A 13,698-nucleotide genomic window follows, 5' to 3' on the forward strand; every position below is an offset into this window, starting at 1 on the left:
CCGCTGATGAACCCACACTGACACGTAACTAACTAAAGTGCATAGTGTACATTAGGGTTCACTCTTTGTGTTGCACGGTTTGTCGGGTTTTACCAAATACATTATGTTGTGTATCTTCTTGTAGTACCATGTAGAATGGTTTCATGTCCTAACCATGTCCTGTGCTTTACCCGTTCATCCTTCTGCTCACCCAACCCCTGCCAACTACTGATCTTTTTACTATCTCTATAGTTTGCCTTTTCCAAAATGCAATAAACTTGGAATCACAGCGTATGTAGTCTTTTCAGACTGGCTTCTTACACTTAGCAATTGACATTTAAAATTCCTCCATGTTGTTTTGGGATTTGATAGTTCATTTCTTTTTATTGCCAAACAATATTCCATTGTATGAAGTGACAAGGTTTGTTTATCCATTCACCTGTTGAAGGTTATCTTGGTTGTTTCTTTTTTTTTTTTAATTTATTGGGGTGACAATTGTTAATGAAATTCCGTAATTTCAGGTGTACCATTCTGTATTACATCATCTATAAATCCCATTGTGTGTTCACCACCCAGAGTCAGTTCTCCTTCCATCACCATATATTTGATCATCTTGGTTGCTTCTGATGCTTGGCAATTGCAAGTTTTTGTGTGAACATAAGGTTTCAACTTCTTTGGGTAACTACCTAGGAGAAAGATTGTGGGATCACACTGAAAACATATGTTTAACTTTGTGAGAAACTGCCAGACTGTCTTCCAAAGTGGCTGAACCATTTTGCATTCCCACCAGCAGTGAGTGAGAGTTCTTGTTGCTCCACATCCTTGCTAGCATTTGGTGCTGTCAGTGTTTGTTTGTCTGGATGTGTTGCAATTTGTTTATTCATTCACCTACTGAAAGATCTCTTGGCTGATTCCAAGTTTTCGCAGTTCTGAATAAAACTACTATAAACATTCATGTGCAGGTTTCTATGTAGACATAAGTTTTCAACTCGCTTGGGTAAATGTTAAGGAGTTCAATTGCTGGACCATGTGGTAAGAGTATATTTAGTTCTGTAAGAAACCACCAAACTCTCTTCCAAAGTGACTGTACCATTTTGTGTTCCCTCCAATAATGAATGAGAGTTCCTGTTGCTCCAAATCCCTGCCAGCATTTGGTGTTGTCAGTGTTTTGGATGTTGGCCATTCTGATAGGCGTGTAGTGGTGCAGAATTGTTGTTTTAATTTCCAGTTCTTTAATGACATATGATATTGAGCATCTTTTCATATGCTTATTTGTCATCTGTAGATCATCTTTGATGAGGTGTCTATTCAGATCTTTCACCCAATTTTCAATGGGTTGTTTTCTTGTTGTTTATATTATATACAATATTTATATAATATTATTTATATATAACAATAATATATGGTGTTATATAATACATAACAATGTTATATTGTATGTTATTATTATATATTATTATTATTTCTATTTTGTATTATTGAATTTTAAAAATTCTTTCTATATTTCACTTTTCCAATTAAAGTCATTGGTATCACTCTAGCACAGAGCCCACTTGCGTGGACCACACTCACTGTTGCCCAACTCCACGCAGGGACCCTCACTTTGGTTCACAGCACCGCCATCTAGAAAGCCTGCCTCTAGATTTAGCAGTCGGAATCCCACCCAGGTCCAATGCCATCTCCTTTTGAGCCTTCCTTGATGCCTTCCAAGTATCAGTTCTCTCCGTTTCCAGAATCCTCAGCATTTAACTTGGATTAGTTATTCTTTTTCCGACTCTGCCTTGTTTATAGTTGTCTGAGTAGCAATTTGACCTCACTTGTAAATTAATTAGGAACCGAGTTGACCTAATAGTCATTGTATTCTTTAATCACTTGCCACAGTACCTTAAATATAGTCAGTACGCAGGACGGCTATTGAATTATACAGAGAAATAAACAGTACATGACCACCACAAGGAAGTCAAGAAGTTGGAGAGAGAGGTGGGTCAGAGTGATGTTGCAATGTCTTGCAGATCCTATAAAGGAAGTGTCTTACTCTGTAACTGTTCCCTCCTCGTTCCTGCCTTTTAGATTAATGATGATAATTTAGTAATTAGTTTCCTTGGCAAACTTCTGCCTATTACCTAATCTGCCTAGGCATGAAAGTCAAATGCAGATTTGTATTTCTGTCTGACGTCATTCTTCAGATTGTTCCATCTCCCAGATAGGCGTGTTCTTCGGGCAAATTTTTGTGGAGGTCATTTGTACAGATCAAATCATGAATTTCAGTTGATGTGACTTTGTTTAAACCTTTTTAAGTAACAATAATATAGCTGTATGTTTTTTTTAAAAAAACAAATAACTTAGAAGGCTCTGTTTTATTCCTCTTTTTGCCGTCTAGCTCTGTGAAGGAAACACTTTTAACGATTTTTGGTTTTTATTCTCTTGTTGGTTATGTCTTTATCGCTAAACAATTTGGTTAAGTGTCTGTTCCTTGAATTTTTTTTTAACCTTAAAAATTATCTATTAGTTTTCTACTATAATAATATCTACATTTACAAAAAATAACTATAAATTCTCTTTAAGAACACAAATTTTACTTTTTATCTTTCTAGCCTGTACTATAACCCTCTCTGGGCTCTGTTTTATTTAAATGAAGGTAACAACAGGAAAGAAGAGAACAACATTTATTTTAAACACGATTACTGTAAAGCAACATAATTTAAACATAGTCATATAAATTCAAGACAACCTCTAATCCACTTTTAGCAAAACCTATTTAGGCCTTTTGATATATTTTACTTGTGTAGCTAGTTTCTGGAAATGCACTCAAACGCTGAAAAGGGAGAAATATCTGTGGTTTTCTTAAAGCAGTCACTTTTAACATAAAAAGTTCAGTGCGATCATTTCACAACTCTGATTGACTTACCACATACTATTCTGTAGACATAACAAAACAATGAAAGAAAGAGGATGATTGTAAAATGTCCCTTGCAAAAGGAAGACTATCATTGAAAATGTACTGATCTAGTTGATTTTAAATGTACCAAAAAGAATCCCACGTTCGCCAGTGTAATGACCTCTCTCTTTTGTCCCTACAGAATGGATGACATATTGATTGGGGCACCTCTCTTTATGGAACGAGAATTTGAGAGTAACCCTAGAGAAGTAGGGCAGGTTTACCTGTATATGCAAGTGAGCGCTCTCGTCTTCGGAGACCCGCAGGTCCTCGCAGGCACGGAGGTTTTTGGAAGATTCGGCAGTGCTGTGGCACATTTAGGAGACCTGAACCAAGATGGATACAATGGTAATTTACACCAATGTGTGGACATCATTTATGTGTCATAATCTAACGTTACTGTGTCATGAAGGAAACAGTGGACCTTTTGAAGTATTCACAGTGTCGTGTTTGGTACAGTTACTATTATTGGTTTTCACTAAAGTATAAACAATCTCATGGCAACTTAAAATATATATGTTTTACTAATTCAAAAAGATACATGCATCCCTATGTTCACTGCAGCACTATTTACAATAGCCAAGATATAGAAGCAACCTAGATATCCATCAATAGACAATTGAATAAAGAAGAGGTGGTACATATATACAACGGAATATTACTCAGCCATAAAAAATGAAATCTTACCACTGCGACAATATGCATGGATCTAGAGAGTACTATGCTAAGTTAAGTAAGTCAAATTGAGAAAGACAAATACCTTATGATTTCACTTATGTGTAGAATCTAAAGAACAAAGTAAACAAACAAAACAGAAACAGACCCATAGATACAGAGAACAAACTGACAGTTGCTAGATGGGAGGGAAGTTGGGAGGCTGGGTGAAAATGGTGAAGGGATTAAGAAATACAAATTGGCAGTTACAAAACAGTCATGGGGATGTAAAATACAGCATAGGGGATATAGTGAATAATATAGTAATAACTATGTATAGTGCCAGGTGGGCACTAATCGGAGGGATCACTGCATAAATTATATAAATGTCTAACCACTATGCTGTACACCTGAAACTGATATGAAATAATATTGAATATCAACTATAATTGAGAAATTTTAAAGTTCAAAAACAACGAAATATTTGTTTTGAATAACATAGATGTTACATAGAAATTTTCTCACATTGATTTAGAGCATCATATAACAGCTCTAAATACAGGCAACAATTATTTTTAAAATTTATATTTGGATTTAGTGACTCGAGGAGAACTAGAGAATCTTCTATATGTACAGAATCAAGACAAATAAATACATGTTGCTATATTAGCAAATATATTGCCATCTGATTAACCTTTATGGGTTATGGATAGGTGATGCTGAATTTTACTTGGTTTATAAACTTTAGCTGAAAGTCAGCTTCAGTGTTTGCAGTAAAGTAGTATTAAATTCTTAATTTAAGGTTGTGGTTCTTTAAGTTAGGAATTTATGAATGTCTTATAAGAACCCTTTCCTCAGAAAATCATGCGAGCTCACACAAAATTCTGCATATATTTTCAGGGCCGTTAGGTTAAGAACCAACATTTTGTAGCTTTCTTGTTTGAAGTTTGAGGAAGTAGTAGGATTTGCTCTAGTATTCGCATCAGATCAGTGGACTTTTAACAGGTCATCAGGACCTTTGGCAGATATTGGTCTTTAGTATTTGGTATTGTACTTTTATGATTTCTTTGAAACAAACATCTCAGCAATGCATGGTTAGTAATTTTTAAAATATCATAAAACATAAATGCATATTAAATGCTCATGGTTCCAGAAAGTTAAAAAAAAAAAAAAGACAAGTTCATGTTTAACTGATTTGCTGTTTTAAAAAACTGCCATATTCCTGGGCACCGAAGTGAAAAAAAGAATGCTAAATTATCAACGGAGCCATCTTTTTCATCATATTTTCTTTTGTGTCTTTTCTCTCAAACCGTTCATGATATTTTTAAGAGCTAAGAGAAGCATTTTTCATGACATAGAAGGGGTTCTCCTTCTCTAAGCCATGGTGACTTTGAGTATAAAGTGGGTAAATAATGCCCAACTTACTTAATGCCAAGGGGACAGATACAAAGTCACGGATTTTAGAAGAAGTAAGCTCAGTGCTCCTTTCTACCTGACATATGACAATATCTCTATTTCCTACAACAAGCTGAGTTTTTAGATCATGTATCTTTACCTGTTAAATGAAAGTGGATTTATAATCCTCATTATGTAATCAAAATCGATTCACAATTTATTCAGTCTTATCAGACGTACCTAGGAATAAAGAGAAATGAATGAATAACAAAATGAGGACACATACTGTCATCTACTGTGGTAGACAATTATGTCATGGTGGTTTGGAACTTTTTCACATAAACCTAAGTATTTATGTTTATCATTTAGAACAAGCTTGATGAACACAGGTGTAGAAGATAATTTTCATTCAATGCCATATTTAAGTGGGAGTCAGTCAATAGGGCTCTCTCTAGGTTTCCCAGAGTCCTCAACTATAAAATGGGTCTTGCCTACCTCGCAGGACGATGTAATCACTAAATGAAAGATTGTTTATGAATGAGGTGGTTTACTATTTTAATAAAAACCTCTGAAGTACCCAGCAAAGGTGCCTGACCTGGTCCAGCCAGCCCCGTGGTCTGATCCAGGTCTCTCTGTCACTCACTGCGTTCCCATGTGACCATCACTGGCTATTCCCCAAATGGACAAGCTCTTACCACCTTTGAGCCTTTGCACAGCAGCCCCTTCTGCCTGGAGTGATCGTCCCTCTGATTCCATATGGCTCATTCCTTCTAATCCCTAGATTTCAGTTTCAATATCAGCCTTAGAGACATCTGTGTGGCCACTTACTCTTAAATAGCCATCCAATCATTCTCCATCACATCAATCCTTTTAAGTCTCTGCACAGCATTTGTCACTTTTGTTCTCTTCTTGATTATTTCTTTATTCAAATTGTCTAGTATCTGCAGCAGAATATAAACTTTCTACAAGCAGTGTCTGATTCACAGCTATACCAACTGTATCCAACACATAGTAGCCCCTCAGTAAATATCTGTTGAATGGATAAAAGACAACAAATAACTTACATTTGCTGCTGTCCTACCTATGTGCATGGGAAACTTAATGAGCCATTTGGACTGGACGGTACTGCTCTTCAATTGTACTTAATTCTATTTCTAAAATGTTCTTGTTTTTTTAAAAAAAATGTCCACGTGTGTCTGTTTGCAGACGTCGCCATCGGTGCACCCTTTGCAGGCCAGAATCAGAGAGGGAGAGTACTCATTTACAACGGGAACCAGCATGGCTTAAACACCGAGGCTTCCCAAATTCTGCAAGGAGTGTGGGCCTCACAGGCCGTCCCTTCCGGATTCGGCTTTACTTTAAGAGGAGATTCAGACATAGACAAGAATGATTACCCAGGTAAGGTTTTCTTTCTTTCCCCGTGAGAGGGGCCACTTCCTAGAAAGAGCCCACATTCTCTGGGAAATGTATCATGTGTAAGCAGCTCTCAGACAGGCGGAGGCCAGGCTTGCCCACGGCACAGGTTTTTGTGTACAATTCCAGAGTGACTTTCATGAGAATTTGAAGGCAGACAAAACAAACACTCCTTTTCCTGTCAAGAAAAGCAAGATGGCTTTTTAAAAAAGGCATTGGACATAAAATTTGTCAACTTTGCAACAAAAGTTTTTACTTGAAACCCCTCCATAATTTGGTCTCCACTGACAAAGACAGCTTGCACTGAATAGATACCTTTCTAGAGCAATTTATTTTAACCCCATAATTCCCTTTTGAGCTCAGAGGTCCTACTAATTAACTGATGAACCTCAACATTTTTGTTCTAAAGCTCACGTTTTTAGAGCATAAATATTTTCCAGCCATACTTTGGGGTTTTACAAAGACAGATTGAATATTTTTAAGGGAAGCGAAAAGAACTGGTTCATGATAGAAATCATAAACCATCCTTGATGACCTAACTCATATTGAAAACTCACGGAAATCCATAACACAGAGAAGCATAATTCATCTTTTGTGCATGCTGTATGAAAATATGGATTGGTCTTAAAGAATTGTTTCAGTAATCAGGGTTTTTAACAGAGAACATTAGACTTCTTGGTTTTATGGTTCACTTTTCACTTTTATGTTGGTTATGTTAAGATGGTTTCAATAAATACTTAGAAATCATTAATAGTTAACTGACAGCTTCAACTATTTATTAAAACCTTGTCTCTCTCCACCACCCCTCCCCTAATTGAGTATTTTCCATATGTAGAGCTTTTTCTGGTTTGGGGCAGGGTTCCAATCAACTTACTGCCTAAATATACATCACTAATTTCAATCCTTCAGCTTTCTCTTCCCCTCTGGGATCAGGAAAAAGAATACCACAACATATTCTTATAAATCTGCCAGAAATCTCTCATGGCTCTAACACAGACATTTTAATGCGCTCCAAGCATGTTGCCACTATATTGCACACAATGCATCCTGCCTCCGGCAATTTCAAGAGCATTTAGTTAAATTTATTTTCTTTGGTTACATTATACTCGTCTAATCAGTGACCGTTAGTGTTTTTGTGGGGAGGAATCTCACACATAATATATTCTATTTTAAATTATCCCTAAATTAGGTTCCTTATATGATTATTTCCCCCAAAATACGCAGTTCCTGGGTTGCAATTTTAGACAGTTAATTTAGAAAGTACTGCTCTTCATGATGGTTGTTGTCTTTCCTTAGTGCCAGGGAACTTGACAGACAGAGTGGCCCTGCCTCCACAAGGGAAAGGAGATAAAGGACGTATGGGTCACATAGCCAGTCCATCGACTTCCTTTGAAGTCGCCTAAATAAGGGCCAGGAAGAAGAGAAATAGAAAACAACTTTTCTGTCAAAGAATATTCCCTTCAGGGAGGAGTAGGACAGGGAACAGAGAAACTAAAGTAAGTGCAATATTACTAATTGGTCACTTATTTTATCTTTTTCATCCCTTCTTAACAATCAGAGAAAGGTCCTTTGACCTTTGAAGCCTTTGAAGCCATTTACTAGTCACTGACTTTATCTTCTGAGCCTGATTCGATGTATTGTGACTCATGACATTAATGCAGTGTATAGCCATCTGTCTGTCAAGTAAATGTTCTTCATTAAGACAGGACCATTAATGCCCCGTCCTTGAATTCTTATCCCTCAAGAGAGTCTTGAGGCTTTCAGGGTTCATCTTAGTTAGTAGATCTGGTTCTAGTCCCAGTTCTGCCTCTTCAATGGGAATATAGATGTCTCGTGATTGGTGACCCTATAACATTTTCCCTCATCCTCATCTTCTTGAAGAAAAGAATGCCACTCAAAGCCTTTTTATATTGACACCAAGTTCCCAGCAGCCTATTGAGAGGAAACTGTCTTAGAGGCAGGCAAGTAGATTCTTTTAACTTGTAGAGTCGACTTGAAATCTGCAGGCATCATTCAGGAATTAGACATGCAACTTCCCTCATTTTTTGTATCCGTGAATTCCATTTAGCTGTCTAGCCTCCATTTCCACCATGACAGAAAACCTTAATCTTGCAGTCACTTCTAGATTCGGACTTAATCTGATTTTTACAGAGTGGCTGTGAGCAGGGAAAGGGAAATCAGATCATCTGGGTGCAGAGTCCCCCATTAGTCACTGATGAGCTGTGTGGCAGTGGACAAGTTATTTGATTTCTTTGAGCTTCCATTTCTTTATCTGGTACGACGGGGCCAGTGATACCTACTTGACTGGGCTGTGTGTGCTTGAACTTTCTAGGTTGGCAAAGAATGTTTACAAAACGTTGTGAAAGGGCTTAGAATAGGAAAGGCTATCAAGCTGATGAACATGAGCAGAATCAAAGCTACTTAATGGCACAGACATATTGGGCCACCTAGGAATTTGAAAACCTGCGTTCCAGGATGCTGCACATGGACAGCATAATCATGGACTCCACTGTTTTCTAGCTACATACGAGTGAAACGATTTCTTAACCTCGCTGAATTTCAATGCCCTTATCTGTAAAATTAGATTATAATATGTTGGTATAAAGATGAAATGAGATTATTTATATAATATGAAATGAGATGATGTGTTTAAGTTAAAATGAGATTATACAGAACATAGTTTAATAAATAGTGGCTCTTCAGTCAAGCTGTAAGACAAGACTATATTTTGGAGGTATTCCTTTTCTTAAGCACACTCGTTGGTATTATTTCCTTTTGCTTATTCAATTTCCATGGTCCTCAAGCTTAATTTATAGATGCGATTTGCTTCCCTTGCCCCAGACACATAGGACTATGACACAATTCCAGCACTCAGCCATCCTAGTGGGAGGTGAGGCATACGTGTACCAGTAATGTTAGTAATCAGTCACTTTATTTTTTCGGTTACTTATTATGTCTTTTTTATCCCTTCTTAGCAATCAGAAAGAGGTCACTTGAGGACATTTACTAGTCAATAACTTTATCTACTGAGCCTGATTCAATTTATAATAACTAATGACATTTTTCCCATTTCTCACTATGGTGATTTACTGGGTACCAGGAATGGAAAATACTCTTTCCTCTCAACCCCTTAGCTATTTAAAGGTATTTAATTTCACATAAATTAGGCCTGAATTAGGGTGATGACGATGACAATTGAAAGGAAGAAACTGACAAACTAGTGTAAATGAAAAATTGACAAGACTTGGTAATGAATGGCTGTGATGGAAGGTAGAGGAGGGGGCATGAGTAAGGAAGAGGGGATATTAAAGATGACTCTGGAATTTTGATCTGTGTACCCAAGAAAAGTATGGTATAATGGGACAGACATGGGAGATTTATTTATAGAAATATATAGATTCTATTATAGAAACAACATTTGGAATAATTTTTCTAACATTTAGCTTAACCCTTCCATATTTTTTTTAGGCTTCTTACAGTAAATATTGTCATCAGCATACATACATGAATAGGAGTCATAAGTATTTTCATTGCTGGCACCAAAATTTTTTCCGATTCAAAAAATAGATGTGTTCAGGTTTCTACTCTGGTGCTCATTGGAAAACTAGGATTGGCCAGAGGAGGATCTTGTACACATTAATTGAGCGAAAGCATTTCAGAGAAGAAACAGCTGTCATAGTCAGGAATCCCTAAAATTCAATCATCTAGTCTAATCCTGTTAAACATGATTGTATAACAAGGCCATCTGCTAAATGCATAGTCCAGACATTGGAGGGTGGAGGAGGGGAAATACTGGTTTTGTTGAGGAGCAGAAATCGTACAGGCAATAAAAACTGGAGGAAAACATGAGCTGAATGCCAAGACTATCATTGTCTTGTTCAGGCCCCTAATTATATGATGATTATATCATGAAGCCATCACAGACAATTATGCCAAATGAAATAAAATGACCCATTTTCTGTCTTAATAAGTGTGTGTGTGTGTGTGTGTGTGTGTACATCTGCGTGCAAACAATCAAGCAAGAGAAGCTACACAAGAGAAGAAATAAGAGGATAGCTTTTACCAAAGAGAATAATGTATTGTAATCAAACCTTGAGCTCCTTGAATTAATATGAAGTTTAGTTGAACTAAGTTTAAATCTTATAGTCAAGTCTATTTGTACTTCTCAAACTGCTACTCAAGTTTTTATGAAAAGCAAAACATTACATTCTTCTTGAGCAAGATTTTCACGATTTCATTATAAACACATTAGAAATTAGAATATTACATTTCTTATAAAAAGACATTAGGAATCGTGATTAAGTCAACTGAAAGAGTTCTGGGATTTGAATCAGCAGTGCCATAAAGAGAAGTAAAAATGAATGGAGAGATTAAAGAACCAGTTCTAAAACCCGTTCTCCAAAGATAGTGTGACCTTAGTAACTCTCCTTCTCTGGGCCTCACTTTCCTCACCTGTAAGTGCTTCTCCAAGGATCTTTTTAAATTCTAAACTTCTTTGGTTCCATAATCTAAGATCTAGACTTACTGCCTCCCTAGATTTCTCTGTAATATTGGGTAGATTATTAAGGTTCTATCTTAAAAAAAAAAAAAAAAAAATTGATTAAACTAGACAAAACTTTTTTTCTTGAAAATAATTTTAATCTGACAAAAAAAGTTGCAAATATAGTACAGAGTACCATAAACCCTCTCCTTGCTTCCCCTAATATTAACATTTTATATAACCATAGTAAAATTAGATCCCAATTAATCTATAGACCTATTGAAATTCTCATAATAGAATTTCACCATTTGTCCCACTAGTGTTCTTTTTTTAGTCCAGAATCCAATCCATTGCATTTGGTTGTCATGTCCCCTCCAATCTGTGACAATCCCTTGATTTTCCTTTGCTGTCATGACTTGGACACTTTTGAAGAGTTTGGCTAGACATTTTGAAGAATGCCATTGAATTTAGATTTGTCTGATGTTTGCTCATGATTACTTTGGGGTCATTGATTACTTTTGGGTTACTTTTGGGCGAGAATACCACACAATTGATGCTACTGTCTTTTTGCACTTTGGTCACTTGCTTGCAATGATATCAGCCAGGTTTCCCACTGTAAAGTCACTACTTTTTCTTTTGAAATAAGTATCTTTGGAGAGATACTACGAGACTATGCAAACATACTGTTTCTCATCAGACCTTTGCCCACTAAACTAAGCTCCATTGATGATTCTTGCCTTCAACAATTACTACTGCCTAATTGCAATTTTCTATTTCCATCATTCCTTCTACATTTATTTCTTTTTAATTTATTGGGGTGACAATTGTTAGTAAAATTACATAGATTTCAGGTGTACAATTCTGTATTACATCATCTATAAATCCCATTGTGTGTTCACCACCCAGAGTCAGTTCTCCTTCCATCACCATATATTTGATCCCCCTTACCCTCATCTTCCTCCCCCCAACCCCCCTTACCATCTGGTAACCACTAAACTATTGTCTGTGTCTATGAGTTTTTGTTTCTCATTTGTTTGGCTTGTTCTTTTGTTGTTTTTGGTTTATATACCACATATCAGTGAAATCATGTGGTTCTCTGCTTTTTCTGTCTGACTTATTTCACTTAGCATTATACTCTCAAGATCCATCCAGGTTGTCACAAATGTTCCTATATCATCTTTTCTTACTGCTGAATAGTATTCCATTGTATATATATATACCACAACTTCTTTATCCATTCATCTATCGAAGGACATTTTGGTTGTTTCCATGTCTTGGCCACCGTAAACAAGCTGCAGTGAACATTGGAGCACACGTGTCTTTATGGATAAATGGTTTCAGATTTTTTGGGTAGATACCCAGGAGAGGGATTGCTAGGTCATGTGGTAATTCTATTCGTAATTTTTTGAGGAACCTCCACACTGCCTTCCATAATGGCTGCACCAGTCTGCATTCCCACTAACAGTGTATGTGGGTTCCTTTTTCTCCACAGCCTCTCCAACGCTTTTTACTATTTGTCTTGTTGATGATAGCCATTCTGACTGGGGTGAGGTGATATCTCACTGTGGTTTTTATTTGCATTTCTCTGATGATTAGTGATGTTGAGCATTTTTTCACATGTTTATTTGCCATCTGTATGTCCTTTGCCATCTGTATGTCTTTGGAGAAATGTCTCTTCAGGTCCTCTTCCTATTTTTCAATTGGGTTGTTTGTTTTTTTGTTGTTGAGCTTCATGAGTTCCTTGTATATTTTGGATATTAGCCCCTTATTAGAACCACTGTTTGCAAGTCTTCTCCCATTCAGTGGGTTGCCTCTTTATTTTGTCGATGGGTTCTTTGCTGTGCAGAAACTTTTAACTTTCATATAGTCCCATTTGTTTATTTTAGCTTTTACTTCCCTTGCCTTTGGAGTCAAATTCATAAAATGCTCTTTGAACCCAAGGTCCATAAGTTTAGTACCTATGTTTTCTTCTATGCAGTTTATTGTGTCAGGTCTTATGCTTAAGTCTTTGATCCATTTTGAATTAATTTTGGTACATGGTGACAAATAGAAGTCCAGTTTCATTCTTTTGCATGTGGCTTTCCAGTTCTCCCAGCACCATTTATTGAAGAGGCTGTCTTTTCTCTATTGTATGTTTTTAGCTTCTTTGTCAAAAATTATCTGTTCATATTTATGTGGTTTTATTTCTGGGTTCTCAGTTCTATTCCATTGGTCTATGTGTCTTTTTTTCTGTCAATACCATGCTGTTTTGATTATTGTAGCCCCGTAGTACAAGTTAAAATCAGGGCGTGTGATCCCTCCAGTATTGTTCTTTTTTCTTAAGTTGCTTTGGCTATTCGGGGTCTTTTGTGGTTCCATACAAATCTGATGATTTTTTGTTCTATTTCTTTAAAAACTGCCATTGGGGTTTTGATAGGGATTGCATTAAATCTGTATATTGCTTTGGGTAATATGGCCATTTTAACTATGTTGATTCTTCCAATCCGTGAGCACGGAATGTCTTTCCATTTCTTTGTGTCTTCTTCAATTTCTTTCAAAAATGTCTTATAGTTTTCAGCAGATAGGTCCTTCACATCCTTGGTTAAGTTTATCCCTAGGTATTTTATTCTTTTTGCTGCAATTGCAAAAGGAATTGTTTTTTATATTTCTTTTTCTGAGATTTCATTGTTAGTATATAGGAATGCAATGGACTTTTGTACGTTGATTTTGTAGCCAGCAACTTTACTGCATTCGTTGATTGTTTCTAATAGCTTTCTGGTGGAGTCTTTAGGGTTTTCTATATATAGCATCATGTCATCTGCAAAGAGTGATAATTTAACTTCTTCATTCCCAATTTGAA

The 13,698-nt window shown here is 36.4% G+C and overlaps 1 protein-coding gene across 4 annotated transcripts in view; it reads left to right on the forward strand.

Moving 5' to 3' along the window:
• The window catches only part of ITGA8 (integrin subunit alpha 8), a 167,951-nt gene that overhangs the window by 59,666 nt on the left and 94,587 nt on the right, over positions 1-13,698 (forward strand). For all 4 annotated transcript variants that reach the window (XR_013993892.1, XR_013993893.1, XM_081057808.1 and 1 more), the window contains 2 exons: positions 3,060-3,265; positions 6,173-6,364. Coding sequence is in view for 2 of the 4 variants with exons in the window: in XM_081057808.1 (XP_080913934.1) it covers positions 3,060-3,265; positions 6,173-6,364 (398 nt within the window). In the remaining 2 variants the exon portion in view is untranslated. The remainder of the gene's footprint in view (positions 1-3,059; positions 3,266-6,172; positions 6,365-13,698) is intronic.

The sequence above is a fragment of the Rhinolophus hipposideros genome (assembly GCF_964194185.1).
Source record: "Rhinolophus hipposideros genome assembly, chromosome: 1".
NCBI classification, from domain to species: domain Eukaryota; kingdom Metazoa; phylum Chordata; class Mammalia; order Chiroptera; family Rhinolophidae; genus Rhinolophus; species Rhinolophus hipposideros.